Source organism: Rhinichthys klamathensis, unplaced genomic scaffold (genome assembly GCF_029890125.1).
Source record: "Rhinichthys klamathensis goyatoka isolate OS25496 unplaced genomic scaffold, OSU_Roscu_1.1 h1tg000109l_1, whole genome shotgun sequence".
NCBI classification, from domain to species: Eukaryota; Metazoa; Chordata; class Actinopteri; order Cypriniformes; family Leuciscidae; genus Rhinichthys; species Rhinichthys klamathensis.
In genome coordinates, this window is record NW_026606647.1 from 476,061 (window position 1) to 498,784 (window position 22,724).

General features: G+C 40.7%; 1 protein-coding gene across 4 annotated transcripts; it reads right to left on the reverse strand.

Annotated features, from left to right (window-relative positions):
* Window positions 1-953: 953 nt before the first annotated feature.
* Window positions 954-21,613, reverse strand: mitfa (melanocyte inducing transcription factor a). Of its 4 annotated transcripts, none has more exons than XM_056253709.1 (9): window positions 21,499-21,613; window positions 4,639-4,860; window positions 3,473-3,568; window positions 3,257-3,371; window positions 3,016-3,108; window positions 2,481-2,537; window positions 2,249-2,324; window positions 1,932-2,079; window positions 954-1,550 (listed from the first exon to the last, which is right to left on the reverse strand). In XM_056253709.1, exons 2-9 carry the CDS (start codon window positions 4,708-4,710, stop codon window positions 1,155-1,157), a joined length of 1,053 nt encoding a protein of 350 aa, XP_056109684.1. In that variant the 5' UTR covers window positions 4,711-4,860; window positions 21,499-21,613; the 3' UTR covers window positions 954-1,154. The 4 variants fall into 4 exon arrangements, with proteins under 4 accessions (XP_056109684.1, XP_056109685.1, XP_056109682.1 ...); XM_056253710.1 differs by lacking the exon at window positions 21,499-21,613 and adding an exon at window positions 21,001-21,100; XM_056253707.1 differs by lacking the exon at window positions 21,499-21,613 and adding an exon at window positions 5,132-5,316.
* Window positions 21,614-22,724: the final 1,111 nt, after the last annotated feature.

Consider the following 22,724-nt stretch of genomic DNA (forward strand, 5'->3'; position numbering starts at 1 on the left):
AACAGCACTTCATGCAAGATTTTCAGTAATCATTTACCCTATAGTGTAGTCAATTAAAAGAAAAAAATTACAAAACAATGACCTTACAATGCATAAATAGAGACAAAAAAAAACTACTACATTTGAATCTGATAATCTGATATAAATGTTCACTCCTGTCTTCATCAATGATTTGTTGCATAAATAAAACTACACCACTTTTGAGACTTTATTTGACGTTTAAAAAATTGTAGTAGACTTCCATCCATTGCAGTAGGAGTGCCAATGAGCTGATATAAATATAAAAAGGCAACGATTGTAATTTAGCTGTTCAATAGCAAGTCATTCATGTACAGATTTTGACATTAGTTTTACTGATAATGTTAGTATACTGTCTAAGCCGTCCAACACTAAGTGATTGCACATAATAATCACAGATTACTGATTAAAAACAGTGCCTGACTGATAAAATCTGTGCAAAAGTAAATATTGTACTGAAATCAAACCAGACGGTGACGGTACAAATCTAAAATGTTAAAAATTTCCAACAACTCTCTCATGGTTAAACGAGGAATCTGACAGGCAAACAGACTTCATATATGACCATTAGATGGTAACCACTGGCCAACATGTTTAATTTTATCATCAACAAACATTTGTTGAAAATAATTCAATAAATTAATGCTACCGATTGGAAGCACTAAATTAGATAGCTTCTAACTATCAGACCTCTGTGTTTTTCTTTGTCTGCAGTCCTGTTTTGAATTGAACTGTACATGCCTAGACATGTGTTACTGGTTACTCCACCTCTGGAAAATGTACACCCCCAAAAAATGAAGTTGCATTTGTAGACAATATCAAGCCAACTCTGAAAATTACACTTTAGCTGTTTATTCTAGCTATCCTGGAGAAATCCTGCAGAAATCCTTAATAAATCAAGAAATTGTTCAAATCAGTCATTCGTAACTAACTCAAAAATGGTATATGAAAAAAACATATGTACACACTAAATAATCAGAAATACAAGATAAGCACTGTACTTAAAAATGCTCTTAATGTTACACATGATCTGGATTGCAAGGAAACCACCTGAATGTATCATTGGTACTGCAACATTTAATTATATAAAAATATCTAGTCGTCTAACTTTGGTTCATCGAAGTTTGTCTGCAATGCTAACAGCCGTTTTCATGTTCATCCATACTGCTGCTGTCGCTGCTGTTGGATGGGACGGGGGAGCCGGAGTATAGCAGGGGGTCACTGCTGCCCACTGGAGACAGGGTGTTGTCCATAAGCATGTCGTCCAGCTTGGCAGAGGTCTTGTTGGGGCTGTCGTAGACCCCCGGTTCCTCTTCCTCTGTGGGGCTGTCGTTGTAGCTGATGGTGCCGCTGTTGAGGTCCAGTGTGGTGGGGCGGGATATATCAGGACTGGGGAGGTGTGAGTACAAATCGGATGTGCAGTTCCCCATTCCGGGCTCTTGTTTGATAGCGCGAGCCACCAGGTCAGAGGAATAAAGGCTGGTAGAAGGTAAAACGGCGAGTCCATGAGCACGGGCTTGCATCTCAAGCTCCTGGACCCAACCAGAAACGACAAATACACACACTTTAGGATAACAGCGTTACTCTAAAAAATGCATGGGTGCATAAAAAGTTGTGCGTGTAAACAGTAGGGACATTGTGAACCAAATGCCATGTGTCAAAATGAGGGAAATTCCCCATAATGAATTACTCAAGTGTAACTTTTGAATTTCATGCATCTGAAGCACTAAGCATAATTTATAAGCTTTCAAAGCAATGTTACGCTTGGTGTTTTGCCATCTAACTTCAAAAAAAAGAAGCATTTTGTCAAAGGGCATGTCGAAACATACTTCTGACATGTCTGATCATGTGACTAGCTGCCATGAGCTTTTAACCAATCGCAGTGAGTAGCTTTTGTTTATCAGTTGGTTTACCTGAATACGAAGCAGGAGATGTCTGTTGGCATGTTCTAGTCTCTTTTGTCTGTTTTCCAGCTCTTTTGCTTTCTGCTGCTCTTTCTGCAGTTTCCTAATATAATCCACTGAAGCTTTCAGGATGGTCCCCTTATTCCACCTCATGTCACTGCAAAAACCAGAGCCAGACGGTTACGCTGGCATTTGGCATCTATGTGTAACCACAACATTTTCTGGTATAGATCATAGATGCTTAGGCTGAATATATAAATACAGAATATATGTAATTGTAAACCAAAGCTTATTTTAATTTTATTATAATTTTTTTTAAGACTTACGGATCATTTGACTTGGGAATTAATGTCCCCAGCTCCTTAATTCTGTCATTAATATTAAAACGCCTTCTTCGTTCAACTGTATGGATATAAAAGCCAATAAATATATGGTCATATTTCTTTGTCATGATTATTATTAAACTTAAAATTTGAAATATACAAAAATAAATTATGTGACAGACATTTTAGCACATATTTCAGATGTTTATGCATATAATGTGGTGATCGAACTCACTGAGGTTGTGGTTGTCCTTCTTTTGTCGCTCTTTTGCCAAGGCTCTGACCTCTGATTCTGAAATGCGTAGTTATATTAACTGAAACAACTTCATAATTATCAGAGTCAACTTCAGTTTTAACATCAAGAACTTTCTATTACAGAGTTCACAGTTCCTTCCCTAGTGTGCCAATGTATTCTAATGTGTTGCTGTTCACTAGAAATTCTAAAAAGTAGAAAAGTAAATGTAAGAATTACTGTATTTTTAAATGAAACACTTCAAGTTCCAATGTGTGTGTGTAGCATGTTTTACAAGTGTCCATATTGTGTGCAATTACTGTCTTAAGTACACAGGTGATTTTTAACACACCAACTGTGCATTTTGAAAATATTTTTGTGTGTAAAGATAATTTCAAATGTAAACCTTGTTGACACGCATGTTAGATCATCAAATAATATACTTTTATAGATATTAATGTACAGTGTCTGGACAAAAAAACAACAACTCTTCATTCATGCTTAGGGCCTTTCAGAGGCCGAGGAACGGAAAACATACCTACTGGAAAGCCTTCAGGCCTTTGATAAGTGTCAAACTTGCCACATGGTCCAGACTTGTCCATTATGTGCATCATGCCAGGTGCTGGGGTAACTATTTAATACAATATATCTTTCATTGATATTGTGCATTCGAAAGTGCACACAATATGGATACTTCCATTCCTAAGCACAGTGGGCTGTAAAATGGTAACCAAAAATGATTATTTACTCTAATGATAGATAAGACAGTGTGAATATACCGGATAATTCCCTTTTGACGGATGGCAGGTTAGAGCAGGAGTTGTTAATGGTAACCCCAGCTGGAGAAAGAGCATGATTGTTGTACATGTCCAACAGGTTTGCAGAAACTGGAATCTGAAAAATTAGAACCAAAAAGATTTCAGTGCATGTTCTGACTGTTCAGGTGATTATATGAATCCTAAATAACATGACACTACAATCCTTAGGGCTGTTACCGCATTAGTCATTTGAAGTCCTGCATCCATGAACCCAAGAATATCATCGTTGTAGCTCGATTCCAAACTTATGATGTCTTCGATTACGTCATCCATCTGTACCAATTCAAATTTTAAGAGCACAATGTGTTCACATCACCTTGTAATAAGTGCTTCAATCCCAAAGTATTAATTAGATCCATGTTGAAAGCCACAATGGCTAATAGAAATGCTAAATTAATATGATAATGGACTCTGTGGACAATGAAAGATGATCATACACCACATACATGAATAATGTCTTAACCTTTGTCCTTTACCCAGCTGTCACCTTTTACTTTCCTCAAAGCCCTTACAGCACTTATGAACAGTAGTTCATCAATCAATCATAGACATAGAAATGGTGAGAAACTATTTAGTCGTGCTACTTACACAACTTGCTTCTTTTTTTTTTTAGGTCAAACAGGCCCTACCATGCAGTTGCTTAATACTCATAACTAATTTCAACCTTCATAGAGTGATGTACACTTTCGTTCATAAGTTTGGGGTCAGTAACATTTTGCTTTTGAGAGAAATTAATACTTTAATTCAGCATTCAGCATTGAAATTGATCAAAGTGAATGTCAAGACATTTATAATTTTACAAAAGAATTCCATTTAAAACAAATGCTGTTCTTTTGCACTTTCTATTCATCAAAGAATCCTGAAAAATAATAATAAATGGTATTTTTACAAACATATTAAGCAGCACAACTGCTTTCAACACTGATAATAATAAGAAATGTTTCTTGAGCACAAAATCAGCATGGAGCAATGGCTACTGAAAATTCAACTTTGCCATCACAGGAATTAATTGCATCTAAAAAAAAATCAAATATAATTTTACAGTTATTTTAAATAGTAAATATTTAAATGTAATAAAAAAATATGACTGTTTTTACTATTTTGATCAAATAACTGCAAATCTTATTGACCCCAAAGTTTTGAAAGGTGCACAATATGATGAATAGGTGAATAATATGAACAAAATCTAATGATTCGTAGGATTCTTGTTTACCTTCTTTGCCCTTTTGCTTATTTGTCTATGGACATTATTCACACATATTCTCAGGAAAACTCACCACATTTTGACTTTGGCAAAATATAATCTAATTGACTTAACTGGCAATGCCAGGTTTTGCATCTACCTCTTTCTCACAGGTGAGGGTGAGAAGGGCCATAGGGCTATTAGGAGCGCTGGCTCCTGGTCCAGGGGGCATGCCGTGTTCTGTGGGCTGGCTGGGGCCGGGCCCTGTGTTGGCCTGTGGGCTTAGCTTGGCTCCCAGTGCACTGGACAGGTAATGCTTCACCTGCTGCCTCTGGGTCTGATGGATGTGGTATTTCGATGGGCTTTCCAGGTGGGTCTGTACCTGAGTCACAAACAGAGAGGTGATGCCAATACAGTCATAATTATCACAGACTGAATCTGTTGAATTCATTCGATCATGTTATAATTGCTCTGTGTATTGCAAGCATGCTTTTAAAAAAAGACCAAAGCACAGACTTGGCTGTGAGGCTGAGAAAGTAAATTCAAGGAACACACTAGTCTAAACAGAATTAAAACAGACAAATCAATGCTGCTGCAAAATGTTAAAACAATACAAACGATTCTCTAAGTCAATACACAAAGTCTCATCTCACCTGGTAATGACTGTACTCTAGCATCTCCAACATAATTACAACTAATTGTTAGCTTAAATATATTCCCTTTGTGGATTCAGTTTGTGATGTGCAAGAACTGACCCGTCGTCTTAGCCAGATAGTTGAAGATATCAATGCAAAAGAAAAGAGGGAAAATGTATTTAAGGGGCTGGGAGGGGATTGCTGTTCTCATATTGTTTTTGAACCCAAACGATGAATTTATGCCTTTATAGAGTTCATTTGACGTCATCAGTCTAATTACACAAAAGGCTCTTTGAGATGACGGGTTACTAGTGTCTAAACTGAAACTGGCTTACGGCTAACTAACGTTTCATCTTTAGTTCCACTCGTTCTGCATAAAACATTGTTTGTTCTCAGCATCCGGCATACAATCAAAACCACTGTTAGTCAAAAAACAAGACAGTTTAAGATGGAGTTATCTCTAAAATGTTGTAGGGGGAAAGAAAGGAAAGAGAACTTTGTTGCCTGATGGGCCTTTGGTTATTGCCTTTTTTTCGTTGTTGAAATATTGCGCACACGTATGTACGTGCGCACAAAGAAAGTCACAGATGTACAAATTCCAGTCCGATTGAACCACTGGATTAGGACCAACAAAGTCATTAAAAGTTGAGTGTTCTGTTATCTGCATACAAAGAGCTGTTCCTAGTAAAAATAAAACTATACCAAGTTTCATACTAAGTATACTACAAATCCATTAACATATTTACTGACATATCACTTGAGACTGATATAAATATTATAATTAAACTTTATTTGGAGTGTCTTTATTGCACTATGCACATTTTAAGCCTAAAATGTGTTTTACGTAATATCACTATTAGTAAGGATAGTATGATCTCTGTATAATATCAGTCTTTAACTGCACCTAAAGTATTCTTGCAATAGTTTCATTTTAGCACAATCAAATGTATATCTTTAGTTGGACCTCAGCACTATTTCCGGGTAACTAAAGTGCATTAAGTACAAAATTAGTAAGTAGCAGATATTTTAGCAGATATTTATATACCTATTTAGTATACCAAAAGTACAATTGCAAGGTATTTATATTAAGTCTATAAATATGTAAATGACTTAGCATAAAATAATTGTATTTCAAATACATTTTGGTATATTTATTTTTCACTAGTGTTGGTAATACTGTATGTTATGAAAACATTCAAAACAATAATCCTCAACCAAGCACTTCTCATGTTTTAGTACCTTTTGTTTTCATACATTTTCACAAAAAGCTAAGAAAATAAATGTAAATATAAACAAATGCTAACATGCATAAACAAAATGGTAAGTGCATGAATCGTTGAAATATTGATCAAAACATTGTTTAATAATCATTTACATAATATATTTTTTGTGTGACATAACATTTGGCGAGTCTGCACGAAGCACGTGCATGCAATACAATACGTATCCAAGTTATCCAAACACAAATTAAAATGGTTTGTACATGCCTATGACCTGCTCATAATGAGCATGCCTCAACACAAGTGCCTCGGGTACTTTGTCATTTTATAATCTGAATCTGTTAAACCACATAACTGTTGTCAATTGTTTAAAAATCAATAACAACTGAAACAGGCCTAGGATCCATGCACATTAATTAGGTTTATACACAACCGTGTCATGTTATTATTTTTTCTTTTTATCTTATATCTTGATATACAAAAAAACATGATCAAGCAAAAACGAACAGCATCTTTCTGACAGACCCTTCATTAATTTACATGACTTACTGTAGTATTCATTGTATCCACAGATGATCAGAATAAGTGTCATATTCTGCATTGTTTCTGTGAAAAAATTATTTAAAAATGAAAATATAATGCCCACTTAATTATAGCTACATGAACTGATTTCTACAAAAATAGTTATTCAAAAATGATTAAATTGGAAAATATTACTAACACAAACACAAGGAATACTTATAATGATTGAGCATTTTTAGCATGCAAGCACAATAGGATTATGGTGAAAAATTGTCTAAAAATAAGTAAATGGCTGATTCTCACACAGATAATTATATTATATTAACATAAAAAAATCATCCTTGTGTGTGTGTGTGTGTGTGTGTGTGTGTGTGTCTGTGTGTGTGTGTGTGTGTGTGTTGAAACTGCTCCGAGACGCACGATCCAAACGCAGTATTTATTAAAAGGGTAATCCACACAAACAGGCAATGGTCAAAACACAGGCAAACAGTCCAAACAATAACAGAGTCCAGGGCAGAGGCAGAACAGAGAAATCCAGGGGAACAGGCAGAGAATCCACAAAAACAAGACACATGAAACCAGGGAGAATGCTCAGAAATGCAGTGCAGACACATACAAGGCTTGTGAACAAACAAAGTAAATGAGACACAGCTGAAAGCAATGAGTGCAGATGAGATCTTTAACTAAAAGTTTCAAAGTCAGGGTTTACAATATTAGGCCTTAGTTAAATTAGCTTTTTATAAATATATATATATATATATATATATATTCAGTAGGCTATTAAAGGAATTCTTCAGATCCCCCTTGACATTCTGAGATCCACACAGAATTCAACACTGCTCTCAGAGACTATAGTCTTAATGCACTAAACCAGTCAGATTACACAAATTATGATTATGAACAAGGCTGTCATCAGGGCGAGACAACCAGGAATGTTGTCCAGTGCCTTCTGATGATCCATATGGCCCTGTCCCAAATGGCACTTGTGGTCGTCCTCTGAGTGCACACTTTCGTGACGTAACGCCGATTTGACTGTCGGGTAGAAGTCTGCTGCGGAGCTCGCACCAGTGCGCATCGAGGGCACATATCGACCGCAAAGTGGGTGCTCGTGAGCACCCTTCTGAAACCTAAAATGACTAAATGGGACATCCTACAGTCAGCCATTGTAATTCCACAAACCCGAAAGTGTGCCATTTGGGAAATGAAGTGTGCCATTTGGGACGGGGCCTATGGTACAACCTGGGCCTATAGTTTTGAGGAGGCCCACCCATTAAAACCTGTCCCAGCCCTGTACATTTTATTTCCTGATTAGGAATCAGTTCAGCATTTCACACTATTTAACTTAAGGCATGCTTTCAAATCAGACAAGCATAGCAAATTAACAAGATGCATGATTTATTAACGATTGTAAAGTATTGATATTTTATAGCCTACATAATGACACCACGAGACATGCTGATCATTGAAAACTCCCTTCTGGTAAACTATATGGACAGTATTTGTCACAACAATGTGACGATTGTTTTTCAGAATCCCTGCAGCAAAGGAAATAATTCCTACATTTTTATGGATGTATAGATTAAAACAGATTGTAGGCATATGCAGAACATGTACAAGTGGAAATAGTCAATGCTTCCATTTTGTTATAATTTGTTATCAGGGAAGTACCAAAATAATGAATTAATTTATATATGCATTTATATTTAAAGGTGCACACACATCATAAAAATGTGTCACGCGTGGATTCCATGGTCAAAAGCGTGCTCTGGACCATAAAAACTTTAGTCGGACCACATAAGAACACTCTTCTTTTTCTTATAAGGGAAAGTCTTTGTGCTTTTCTTTACTCTGGTACTTTCCTCCTTCGGCCCAAACCCCCTGGGTTCAATAAAGAGTTCCTGCTGAAGAGAAGCAGTATTCTCTAAATGCCAACAGCTACTGTGTCTATAGAGAGATTCATAAATTCTGAGTAGTTTTATCATATTCCCATAGGAGAGTGGTTGAGTAAGGTGATAGTAAATAGTCAACCGTGTCCTTTAGGGGTTGGTGACACTTTGTTGGTAACTCAAGGCTGCTAAAGCGTTATTATCTTTGGTGCCGAATAGATGTTTATCAAAAAACATCAGACATAGTAACACTATAAAAGCAACAATTAAATGCATTCAAATTAATATAATACATTTATTTATTTTTGAAGGCAGAATGGTGTAGTTGACTAAACTAAATAAAAATGTGATTACAAACTTAAAATACCAATACTTCAGCAGAGCTTCAAAATAAATGCAATGCAATTCATTGCAAAATGATGTAACAGTCTTCAAGAACAGCAAACTAGCAGAAGGTTATTAAACGTACAAGATGTGCAAAGTTTTGAGTAACACCCACCTGACCTGTCAGTCTGAGTCATATGATTTGCTAGAATTGAACAGACTTGTTTGACAATCTTTTATGAATAACTGAATTAAATAATGAAATATCAAACCATTGGCATAGGATTGCTGACCAGCAGTAAAATGTAACATGCAATACTATACGAGGCTATACGATCTACATCAAGTGCATGTTCCAAATACATTATTGTGTGCATTCTTAATTGAACACATCAAACCTAAAAGTACTGCAAACTATCTATATAACACAAGGAGCGATTTTTTTCATCTAATTCATAATGTTTAATTTACCCCTGAATATGGACTTTGACAATTAGGACTCTGATAAATGAATTAACTTCAATTGTTTTGTCTATGAGTATATAAGTAAAGAAAATGTTTTTGCAAAAGAGCTGCACAGCCTGAAAGTCACTCATCTCGGTCTTTTGTCGCGCACTCCCGCCACACATTGTATTTCTCACGCGGAAAAACTATTTATAATATATGTAATATGCTGTCACTCTCACTATGGAACCGGCAGGAATCAAGCGCGTCTCCCCTGGAGTTCTTATGTCGAGCCTGCCACTTATCAGCCAATCAAAAAAAAGAAAGGGGCTGCACAATAGCCAATAAGGAAATACCACTATTGTATCTGGGTAAGACTTAACGCAACAGCCAATGAAAAAAAAGCATATCCTGGAATTGTTCACGTGATTCTGCTACAACATCTTCCGAATGTTTTAGTTCACCCACAGAGGAAACCACTGGAGCTCCGAGCATCACGCAGAGAGTAAGTCATGATCTCCTGTTTTAATGTTTAAACAAATTCACAACTTGTTTGACACAAACAATGACAACTTGACTGCTTACAATAAACAACACCAGTCATAATCTCTCTCTCTCTCTCTCTCTCTCTCTCTCTCTCTCTCTCTCTCTCTCTCTCTCTCTCTCTCTCTCTCTCTCTCTCTCTCTCTCTCTCTCTCTCTCTCTCTCTCTCTCTCTCTCTCTCTCTCTCTCTCTCTCTCTCTCTCACACACACACACACATACGCGCGGAAAATAAATAAATACTTTGTATTTGGTTGCACTTTCAGTGCCATGCCCATGTGTCAAATCTTTTCTTATGCAAGTATGAGCAATTATTAATAACAACGACAAAAACAATAATATCCATCCCAGTTAGGGGGTCAAAGTTCAGACAACTGACAATGGTGAAAGTGGGGAGAGTAGAATTATCTAAACCATACACAAAATGTGCATGACCAACATCCAGCTTGTTTAAGACAACAGACACTTTGTAAGTATGAGAGAACATTTGTGGAAAAGAAAATGTGCCATTTATAAAAGTGTACAAGCGTGTACGATGCATGTGCATATACGTAAAAGAAAACATATGTGTAAAACTAACAAACACAACACCAAATGGCATTTATTTTAAAAGAAAGTAAGCATAAGGACACTTTGCAAGCAAATTCACCAAACTTTGATAGATTGTACATTATAAAACAACAGATAACTATTAGAATCATTCAAAAGGTATTTAGACACTTTCTGTTTGTGGAATATGTTCATAGTTAATGATAGATTACACGTGGAAACTTTAGAAGAACTGACTTCATACACTCACAAAAAAAAAAAATCACCTTGGGACCATTTGATTAAAAAAGGCATAAATAGCAAGATAGTGAAGTTAATTCTAATGAACATTTTAATTGATCGCAGATGCCTTCGCTTGATATTTTGTTATCTACTGCATTGACATTTGTACTTTTTTAAGCATAGCTTATGCGTCCAAATTCTTTTGGGGCCACTGAAAGCATGAAACAATTAATTTGCCAGTGTACTGTATCCTGCTATACACAAAGTGTTTAGTGTGTGTGTGTGTGTGTGTGTGCATGCTAACAGCCATTAAGTGACTAGGTTTAAAAGCATGCCTGAGGGGTGTGAATTAGCATTTGCCCTTAGTGAAGAGACATTCACATTACGCATAAAGGGCCATGATGAAGACACGCAGCTCAAGAGGAGGGGTCTGAGACAAAAGAGCAGCTTTTTATCCAGCCATATTCGTGCAATGTGTGCTTTTGAGCCTGTGGCAAGAGGCATCAACAAAAATGTCCCAGCTTTGGACCACAATGGGCAACACTGGACGATTTACAAGGGATTACAAAAATGGGCCTTGCTTACATGACAGACAATACTGCTTATGTGTGCAGCTGGGCTTCTGTCCTAATTCAAGTCTGATATAAATTCATTAAAAATCTGATACAGACCGCTTATGACAGTTGGGGGGCCAGGGCAAAACTGAATACACAGTGTACCATAATGTGGGTGTTGAGAGCACAAATATTTGTTACGGTGTCAGAGGTCGGAGAGGCCACACAGGCCAAAAACAGAATGAATGATGACTTTATAGTCAAACACATATGGAAATAAAAAGCAATTAGTCACTCTAATGAAAGTACATAATACACTGCTTACAAATCTAAGATTATCCTGCAGATTTACACAGACAGTTTGTCAGTTAGGAGACTCTTCATAGACAAAAATGAGCAAAAACCTTGTTTACTGTATGTTGTAATGATGGCGTATTAGATGTTTTGCCATAAAATAGCAGACAAAAAATAATTATAATTTCTCAATTTTGTGTTAATATATGTGTCACGCTGTTCAGTTAAAACTCTCGCTGGGAGCAGGAATCCAAATCCCCGGAAGTGTTATTTAAATTCAAAAACAGAAGACTAGGGAAACGCAGGAGAAAACGACGCAACTCAACAGCTTAAATAACGACCAATACCAGAACAAAGGGTGAACCAAGGCTGAATCCGAAATCACCCCCCATTCCCTCAAATAGGGCATTTTTGAGGGGATAGACATTGGTAGTGGTGTTCGAAACCATTGTGAACTTTATTGAGTGCAATCATTCTATCTGTGACACTGAGGCAGAGACAGTCGGATCCATTTGCAGAGTTTTATTAAAGGAGAAGACAAACTTAAATCTTGTAAAGGGACAATCCAAAATCGTAGTCAAACAGGCAGTGGTAAGAGGCAGGCAGCAGAGGTTCACAAACGAGTCCGAAATCCAAGTTCAAGTACACGAGAACAAATCAAAGTACTGAGCAACGAGAGATACAAACTGTGACAGAGGTTTGGTAAAACAACACTTCACAAAATTACAATGAACAGAACAGTCCAGATAAAGGGGAGCTGATGGGGCACAGGTGATACTAATGAAATGATGAGGGGATAATCAGGAGATGAGCAGGGAAGGATAATGGGAAATGCAGTCCTAGTAAGCAGGAGAGAGAGATCTGATGCAACCAGGAGGAGGCGTCGCTGAGCGCTCTGTGACACTATCCCACATTGCACCACAATAACGAGTGTACAGCCGATGTACGGCAGTCCGAATTCGCTCGCTCTTTTTCATTCACTCCTTCAAATTAACAGTATTAGTGTAATTAACAGTATTAGTGTACTAACATAGGGAAAAGTGATTGAGGGTTTAGGGGGCGATTTCGGATTCAGCCCAAGACTGAGTGTAAATAGAGTGTGCAAACAGGGGTAACCAAACGAGGAGCACCTGGACTGAATGAATGAGATAATGTGTAACTATGGTGACAAAACAGAATTAACCACTAGAAAACTAACCGGTAGGACAGGAAGCCTCAAGGCGGTACCGGCAATACAGGGAGCCAGGGAGGTGCCGGTAACTCAGGGAGCCTGGGAAATGCCGGTATAATACAGGGAGCCAGGGAGGTGCCGGTAACTCAGGGAGCCTGGGAAATGCCGGTATAATACAGGGAGCCAGGGAGGTGCCGGTAACTCAGGGAGCCTGGGAAATGCCGGTATAATGCAGGGAGCCAGGGAGGTGCTGGTAGCTCAGGGATCCTGGGGGATGCCGGTAGTGCGGGGAGCCAGGGAGGTGCCGGTAGCTCAGAGAGCTATGGAGGTGCCGGTAGTTCAGGGAGCCAGGGAGATGCCGGTAGTGCAGGGAGCCAGGAAGGAGCGGCCTCCGTGGCCATGACAGGGTATGTGTGATCCAGACACACATAGAAGATGCAACATATATGGAAAAGACCACGTCTTTGATCTGCCAGAACTGACAGGAAGAGCTGGCTCTAGAATTTCCCTCTCTAGAGCAGACTCTGAAATTTTACTCTCTGAAGCAAACTTGGGAATTTCACTCACTGGAATGGACTCGGGAATTTCACTACCAGGAACGGACTCGGGAACCCCAGTTTCAGGGACGGACTTTGACGGACTCTGGAATTTAACTCACTGGAACAGACTCAGGAATTTCACTCACTGGAGCGGACCCACTCCACAAAGTCTGCAAAGGTCCCATGAGGACCATAAATGGGCAGGCGTGTGGTCTTCAAGGGTTCTTTCTTGATGTTTCAAGCAAAGCAAATTAACTGCTGGGAAATCCATTTTGGTTTAAGGGTTCTGGTATTCTGTAACGCTGTTCAGTTCTAACAATCGCTGGATGCAAGAATCCAAATCAGATATGTTAGATAATGTTGATTTGCTAAGTGTTTTATATTATGAAAGGCCCTGTGCATGTGACAATAAATTTTAAAAAGTCGTCAACTGTTTCATCTTTATTACAAACCAAAAACCTTTGAACGAACAATTAATTCAACTCTGCAAACCTGCCAGTAAACCAATACATACTAACTCTCAGAAACAGACCAGCCCTTTTTTTCACAGAACAAAAGCTCTTTTTCTGCTGTCTAGGTTTTGACAGAGTACAGTGCCTCGAGCCTCATTATCTCCAGGAGCTGGTAAACAAAGCCGGAGTTGTGTATGCACACGGACAGAGTCCTGAAGCATTGCAGTTTGAAAGGTCACCCCAACCACCAATGAGCTAAATAGACAACGGCAAGCCATTCGCACGTGGAGTTGAAATCTGATGGTATTTAAAGTCATCTGTTTTTGGAAAACATTTGCAGGGCTATCTTACTGAAGCAGTAATTACAATGGTAGCATGCAACAAGCTTTAATGCATTTTATTCAGTCACATGAAGCTATGAGAACGAACCACTTTTTGAACACCAATAAAAAACAGAGGCTTTAGTTTCCACATTACAGTAAGTCTCTATAATGAAATCAACTTAGCAGAAAAAAAGTTTCAAAGTGAATTGTGAGCTTTTATTTCCACATTGTTGATCATGACGTTAAACCCCGTAGACAGGATCCTGTCCTGTCACCATTTCAAAGCAGTCTGATTTTTCCCCCACGTAAATAATTTGAAGAATGGGAACGGCAGCCCTAATTATGAGCATTCTTGCTTGAATTAGCGCTGAGTGTGTGTCTGGCAGAACTGTGTTTGCCTTTGTCTTCGTATCTGAGCTGATTCTTTGCTAATTTCTGGTCGGGTCAGAGGTACTTCAGCTAATTAAGGGTTCACTCAATCTTTGGTCAAACCCATCTGAGCTTAATGATTTAACTTTTCTGCTTCACCAGGCTCTGCCTGGTACCTCAAAAAGGTTTGTCTGCCTTGTGGAGACATGGACTAATCTTTAGCCTACAAAAGAGCTTGGTCTGCTTTAAAACTCTTGCCATATATATTACTATATTTAAGGGTACTGTGTGTGTGTGTGTGTGTGTGTGTGTGTGTGTGTGTGTATGTGTGGTTCAGTTATACCCTACATTATGGGGACAAAATGTACCCACAAAGATGGCAATATCAGAAATTCGTGTCCTTGTGGGAAAATACTTTGGTCCCCATGAGGAAAACAGTTTATAAATCATACCACGTGATTTTGTTTGAAAATTTACAAATGTAGAATTTTTTTCTGTGATGGGTAGGTTTAGGGATATGGTTAGGGTTATGGAATAGCATATACAAGAGGTGGAAAGTAACGAATTACATTTACTCGCGTTACGTAATTGAGTAGTTTTTTTTGTTTACTTCTACTTTTTTAAGTAGTTTTTAAAATCTGTACTTTTACTTTTACTTAAGTACGTTTTCTTTGAAGTATTGTACTTCGCTACATTTGAAATTATATCCGTTACTGAGTAAAAAATAATAATACAAGAAGAAAAGAAAAAAAACACACTCCGGAAACTACTGCATTGATTGAAGCGCGGCAGAACAAACGCGCAAAAAGGTGACGCAGACCCAGCTGAAGCTGAAACCGAAGCGTTAAGCGATTCATGGCCAGTATGAAAATACTTTGTAGAAAAAAAGCGTGGTTGTCCTCGAGGATAGATATCCAATTTGCAAAAAATGTGGACGCAAAGTGGCTGCAAAAGGAGGATAGGACACCATCCCTCCTGCAGATAAAGCCAAGGTATGTCCCGATTTACGTGATGCAGAGGGAACCCCGGAATCCAGTCATGAAAATGAAATTTACATAACGCAGATGTCACGTAAAATAATGGATGGATGAATACATGGAAAGTAGAACTATGCAATAAATCCAATCGCGACATGGTCTGTGAATATTTAAGCTAAGCACAAAAATACTGCATGTAAATATAACCCTATTTGTTCTGCTGAGCTGCGCCGCTTTGTCTACTAACTACTCAACACGTGACATTCAGAGTCTCACAAACAATTTGAGGCTATGAATACATGAACATTTCCAGAGCTGCTCTGAGAGAACGCCTAATGAGCATTTTCATAATTTTATTTGAGATAAACCATTGTCAAATACACTTTGAAACACTTTTGGTCTTCACTACAACCCGTCAAAATAAAAGTTTGGTTTTACTAGGAGAAATTAGGACAGAAATATATTACTATAGGTATACAATACAACGTCGCCTACTTCTCTAAATAATAATAATAACAATAATAATAATAATACATTTTATTTAAACATTATTTAAAGGAATATATTTTTTGTCCATGGTTTAATTTAGTAAATCTGTTTTTGCAGCGCTTCCCCAAAAAATAAAAGGACACAATTTTAAATTTACATTTGATTACAACCGTTTTTGATAATATATTTTGATTAAATCATAAAAAGAAACTTAATAAAATACATTTCATAGGACAATGTTTTTCTTAAACATTTTAATCAATTATTAATGTTAAAAATAAGTTGTAATCTAATTCATTATCAATTATCAGATTTAATTGATTAGACATGTTTTATTGAAATTTTAATAAACAAAACAAACAAATGGTTTCAAATTTGTTATAATAAAAGCATTTGTTTGAGTGTGATGAGTCTGCCCGGGTTTTTCGAGATCGCCCATAATGTCCAGGATTGGGCTTTTGCGTTCTACAGTCGCCATTCATCATGTTTACTGTGGCGAGCAGGACGAGTGAGCGCCGCGGGAGAACGGCGCGAGGCATGTTTACTGTGGCGAGCAGGACGAGTGAGGGCCGCGGGAGAACGACACGAGTCATGTTTATTGTGGCGAGCAGGACGAGTGAGGGCCGCGGGAGAACGGCGCGAGACATGTTTACTGTGGCGAGCAGGACGAGTGAGGGCCGCGGGAGAACGACACGAGTCATGTTTACTGTGGCGAGCAGGACGAGTGAGGGCCGCGGGAGAACGACACGAGTCATGTTTACTGTGGCGAGCAGGACGAGTGAGGGCCGCGGGAGAACGACGCGAGTCATGTTTACTGTGGCGAGCAGGACGAGTGAGGGCCGCGGGAGAACGGCGCGAGTCATGTTTATTGTGGCGAGCAGGACGAGTGAGGGCCGCGGGAGAACGGCGCGAGTCATGTTTACTGTGGCGAGCAGGACGAGTGAGGGCCGCGGGAGAACGGCGCGAGTCATGTTTACTGTGGCGAGCAGGACGAGTGAGGGCCGCGGGAGAACGGCGCGAGTCATGTTTACTGTGGCGAGCAGGACGAGTGAGGGCCGCGGGAGAACGACGCGAGTCATGTTTACTGTGGCGAGCAGGACGAGTGAGGGCCGCGGGAGAACGGCGCGAGTCATGTTTATTGTGGCGAGCAGGACGAGTGAGGGCCGCGGGAGAACGGCGCAAGTCATGTTAACTGTGGCGAGCAGGACGAGTGAGGGCCGCGGGAGAACGGCGCGAGTCATGTTTACTGTGGCGAGCAGGACGAGTGAGGGCCGCGGGAGAACGGCGCGAGTCATGTTTACTGTGGCGAGCAGGACGAGTGAGGGCCGCGGGAGAACGGCGCGAGTCATGTTTACTGTGGCGAGCAGGACGAGTGAGCGCCGCGGGAGAACGACGCGAGTCATGTTTACTGTGGCGAGCAGGACGAGTGAGGGCCGCGGGAGAACGGCGCGAGTCATGTTTACTGTGGCGAGCAGGACGAGTGAGCGCCGCGGGAGAACGGCGCGAGGCATGTTTACTGTGGCGAGCAGGACGAGTGAGGGCCGCGGTAGAACGACACGAGTCATGTTTATTGTGGCGAGCAGGACGAGTGAGGGCCGCGGGAGAACGATGCGAGTCATGTTTACTGTGGCGAGCAGGACGAGTGAGGGCCGCGGGAGAACGACGCGAGTCATGTTTACTGTGGCGAGCAGGACGAGTGAGGGTCGCGGGAGAACGGCGCGAGTCATGTTTATTGTGGCGAGCAGGACGAGTGAGGGCCGCGGGAGAACGGCGCGAGTCATGTTTACTGTGGCGAGCAGGACGAGTGAGGGCCGTGGGAGAACGGCGCGAGTCATGTTTACTGTGGCGAACAGGACGAGTGAGGGCCGCGGGAGAACGGCGCGAGTCATGTTTACTGTGGCGAGCAGGACGAGTGAGGGCCGCGGGAGAACGGTGCGAGTCATGTTTACTGTGGCGAGCAGGACGAGTGAGGGCCGCGGGAGAACGGCGCGAGTCATGTTTACTGTGGCGAGCAGGACGAGTGAGGGCCGCGGGAGAACGGCGCGAGTCATGTTTACTGTGGCGAGCAGGACGAGTGAGGGCCGCAGGAGAACGGCGCGAGTCATGTTTACTGTGGCGAGCAGGACGAGTGAGGGCCGCGGGAGAACGGCGCGAGGCATGTTTACTGTGGCGAGCAGGACGAGTGAGGGCCGCGGGAGAACGGCGCGAGTCATGTTTATTGTGGCGAGCAGGACGAGTGAGGGCCGCGGGAGAACGGCGCGAGTCATGTTTACTGTGGCGAGCAGGACGAGTGAGGGCCGCGGGAGAACGGCGCGAGTCATGTTTACTGTGGCGAGCAGGACGAGTGAGGGCCGCGGGAGAACGGCGCGAGTCATGTTTACTGTGGCGAGCAGGACGAGTGAGGGCCGCAGGAGAACGGCGCGAGTCATGTTTACTGTGGCGAGCAGGACGAGTGAGGGCCGCGGGAGAACGGCGCGAGGCATGTTTACTGTGGCGAGCAGGACGAGTGAGGGCCGCGGGAGAACGGCGCGAGTCATGTTTATTGTGGCGAGCAGGACGAGTGAGGGCCGCGGGAGAACGGCGCGAGTCATGTTAACTGTGGCGAGCAGGACGAGTGAGGGCCGCGGAAGAACGGCGCGAGGCATGTTTACTGTGGCGAGCAGGACGAGTGAGGGCCGCGGGAGAACGGGGCTAGGCATGTTTACTGTGGCGAGCAGGACGAGTGAGGGCCGCGGGAGAACGGCGCGAGTCATGTTTACTGTGGCGAGCAGGACGAGTGAGGGCCGCGGGAGAACGGCGCGAGTCATGTTTACTGTGGCGAGCAGGACGAGTGAGGGCCGCGGGAGAACGGCGCGAGTCATGTTTACTGTGGCGAGCAGGACGAGTGAGGGCCGCGGGAGAACGGGGCGAGGTATGTTTACTGTGGCGAGCAGGACGAGTGAGGGCCGCGGGAGAACGGCGCGAGTCATGTTTACTGTGGCGAGCAGGACGAGTGAGGGCCGCGGAAGAACGGCGCGAGGCATGTTTACTGTGGCGAGCAGGACGAGTGAGGGCCGCGGGAGAACGGGGCGAGGTATGTTTACTGTGGCGAGCAGGACGAGTGAGGGCCGCGGGAGAACGGCGCGAGTCATGTTTACTGTGGCGAGCAGGACGAGTGAGGGCCTAGGGGGAACGACACGAGGCATGTTTACTGTGGCGAGCAGGACGAGTGAGGGCCGCGGAAGAACGGCGCGAGGCATGTTTACTGTGGCGAGCAGGACGAGTGAGGGCCGCGGGAGAACGGGGCGAGGTATGTTTACTGTGGCGAGCAGGACGAGTGAGGGCCGCGGGAGAACGGCGCGAGTCATGTTTACTGTGGCGAGCAGGACGAGTGAGGGCCGCGGGAGAACGGCGCGAGGCCGGTGGCGTGATTACCGATGAGCGACACCTGTGAGACACTACATGTAAGCACTACATTCAGATTCACCAATCGGAATGAATTCAGTTAGATTAAAACAAAAGGTGTGCATGTAAACAATGAATGGCGACTGCAGAAAGCAGAAGCTGAATCCCGGACATTTTGGACGATCTCGACGTCTGGGAAAAAGAGGATGGTAACCCCTACTACTCAGCTTTCTCCACAGAACAAGAGCCTGCTAGCTTAGTTTCCAAAAAAAGATGTCTGACACTATGGTTACATTCTGTGAGTGAGATCCCACCCTCTATGGGCGGGTTGAGAACATCAAGGAGGGGTTCTACTGATACAAAGCTTAATGCTAAATCCTGAAGTGACCCTTTAATTTAACTGTCATTTTAACTGATGATAATAATAATAATACCCATAATGTAATAATACAGTTTATTTATTTAATAATTGATTAATACTGTAAACCATGATATTTTCTGAGACGTTATCTTACTGTGAAAATCTCATACCATTACAAGCCTACACGGGAGAGTCCCCCACCCCCGCTGTTAAAAAAGTTACTCAGTAACTTTTACTCTTGAGTAAATCTTAAATGAGCTAATTTTTACTTTTACTTGAGTAGATTTTTAGACCGGTACTTTTACTTGTACTTAAGTAAAATTTAATTGAAGTAGTAGTACTTTTACTTGAGTAGAATATTTTATTACTCTTTCCACCTCTTTGGAATGTCCCCATAAAACATGAAAACCCAACGTGTGGGTCTATACATATATAATTTGTAACAGTAAACATAAATAGTATTTCATGAACAATAATAAGTAATCATATATTGGATCCAAGATCAAATTCCTGGTTGTCCCCACTAGACATCCAATGAACGTGATTGCAACAAAGTCCTGGATCAACGTCTTTGTTTTATCCTGGAACAACATTTCAATCAGATTTGAGAGACAAGTTTACAGTTTGTCAAGATTTGGTTTACAACCAAGTTTAAGTGCTTCTAAATCAGTATTATTCACCAATTGTTTTACTCTGATTTCAGGGATAAGTTATGGGTAGGGGTTAGGTTTAGGGGTAGGGATAGGACTACATATTTGGACAGAAATGTTTGTCCAGGATCAACAAAATATGTTGATCCAGGAACATGTCTTACTTGGCAAAATCACTGTGACCTGTGAAGTCCATGCTGCCATGTAATATGAGCAAGTAATTGAGAAAACACAAGCACACTACTGATAAAAACGTAAAAGGAAGTTTAAAATTTGAAGTTAAGTAACTTAATACTAAGATGTAGTCATTTATGACCAAACATCCCAAATGTGGATTTACATTTTTAACAGCCGTTCATTTTGGCCTATAAACCATGTTTAAAATAATAATAATAAACTGCAACTCTACAAGTACTTAGAATTAACATTTTTCACAAATTCAGAATCAATGGCACCTGCTTTTACCAATTGAATTTACTTAATGACGTTACCATAATATGGCATATTATCTTATTATCATATTATCTAGTTACGCAAAACCTGTCATTGACAAAATATTACACAATTAATGTAGTATATTCTCTACAAATTTACACACAAATTAGAAAACCTTACCAGATCCTTTCAGCTAGTTCCTTTCTGCCAGAAGGGTCATTTTTGCCGCCAATGAAACCACTTTGTGTCTCTGTGCATGAGATTCGCACTATCCCCTTGTGTAGTCCACTCAGACCAACCAGAAATCAAAGCTATGAAAATACGTCAGTGTAGTGGAGCAAATAGGATCAAACATTTTTCACAAATTAGGGGAGGAATTCACTGAGTACAGATAATCCCCCCTATGGATTTAACACAGTTTAGTCTGTAAAACCAGTATTCTTTAGCCGAAGACAGAGCCCATGGAATTTTCTCTGGAGGCTGAGATCCTACAAATGGGATCATCACTGAATACCCAGTGGAATATAGCACCATTGTATCTCAAAGATCAAGAAAGCAACTTTTTGTGTTACTGTATATTACATCCATGTCAAAAAAACGAACAACTGAACAGGACGTTAATTTAACAATCACACTTGTACAATGGTCAAATTAGTCCTTATAAACAGAAGGCCTCACCTTTAGTGCTTCAATGGGAAGTCCATTGTCCAGTGTTGGGATTTATCTGGTAAGAGGGCGCTCTAACATGAAGTTCTCAAGAATCTGTTCCTGGCGTCAGGGAGTTGTTGTTGATGATGGCACTGTCAATGACATATACACACATACATGAGTACATATAATGGTTTGAATGTACAAAAGTGCACCTGGCACAGAAACACATGGCAGATTCAATTAATTTTTAATTAGCAACTTTTAGAATGATGACGTAAATCACACTCAAAAAAAGGAAAATCCGGACACCTAATGAGCCAACATCCTTTCAAGAATGTATCTTAAGGTGATAATACAGTACACAGGGCAACTTTTAGAGGAATCTTGCTGAACAATTGTTGCTTTGGCACTTTCCCATTGAAAATGGGCAATACATTTCTATCTGGATAATTTAGATCGGTCGTGGGCCGTGTCTCACCTGGTTGCCCGTTGACGGCAACATTGCCCAGCAACATTGCCCAAAAAGTTGCCCTGTGTATCATCACCTTAACAGTCTTAAACTCAGATTGATAGCATAAAATAAAATTCCAACAATTCAAGCCTGAATGTTTTGAAAAGTTGATAACATTTAAGAAACAATATAACATTAATGAAGGGGCAATATGCATAAAGGTACAAGAGAGACTTATCTAATGGCAAACACAGTTTAATTTTTTTATGCAACATATACAAACTTATTTACATGCAAAACACCAAAAAAACTTATTTAACTAGTTTCAGTGAAATGAGGTCACATGCAGCAAAAGTATTTAGATGCTTAGGCAAGAGGTTATGACAACCAACGGAACCTGTCCAAACAACCTGTCAATACAAACTATTTGCATCACATCTCTAGCTGTACTGTACAAAACTTAATGTAAGGGAAAAACTCCTGGCTCAGGAGTGGAAAATTCCAGTAGTGGTTATCCGGAGTATACTCTTTGTCAGAACATATCTCTGTGCTTGTGATGAGGATGAAACAGGAAGGATGGAGCATGACATGTGTATCCAGGCTTTAAATGAAGATGAAAATGTGCCCATTTCCGTAACAGGTTGCTGCATGTTCTTTCTCCTCCCTGAATATTACAAAGCCAGATATTGTCATGGAACCAGTGAAATCTGTGTTAGAGGAATTCTGCAGTGTAAAAACAACAGAAATCTTAAGTTTAGATGCAGATTAAAGTAATGATCAATGGTTGCAACACTTTGAATAA

Coding starts and splice junctions, on each gene's coding strand:
- mitfa (XM_056253707.1), bottom strand. CDS start 5,164: ATGTTGGAGATGCTAGAGTACAGTCATTACCAG. Junction 4,861..5,131: donor TAGAGTACAGTCATTACCAG/GTGAGATGAGAC, acceptor TTTGTGACTCAG/GTACAGACCCACCTGGAAAG. Junction 1,551..1,931: donor ATCTCCTGCTTCGTATTCAG/GTAAACCAACTG, acceptor GGTTGGGTCCAG/GAGCTTGAGATGCAAGCCCG.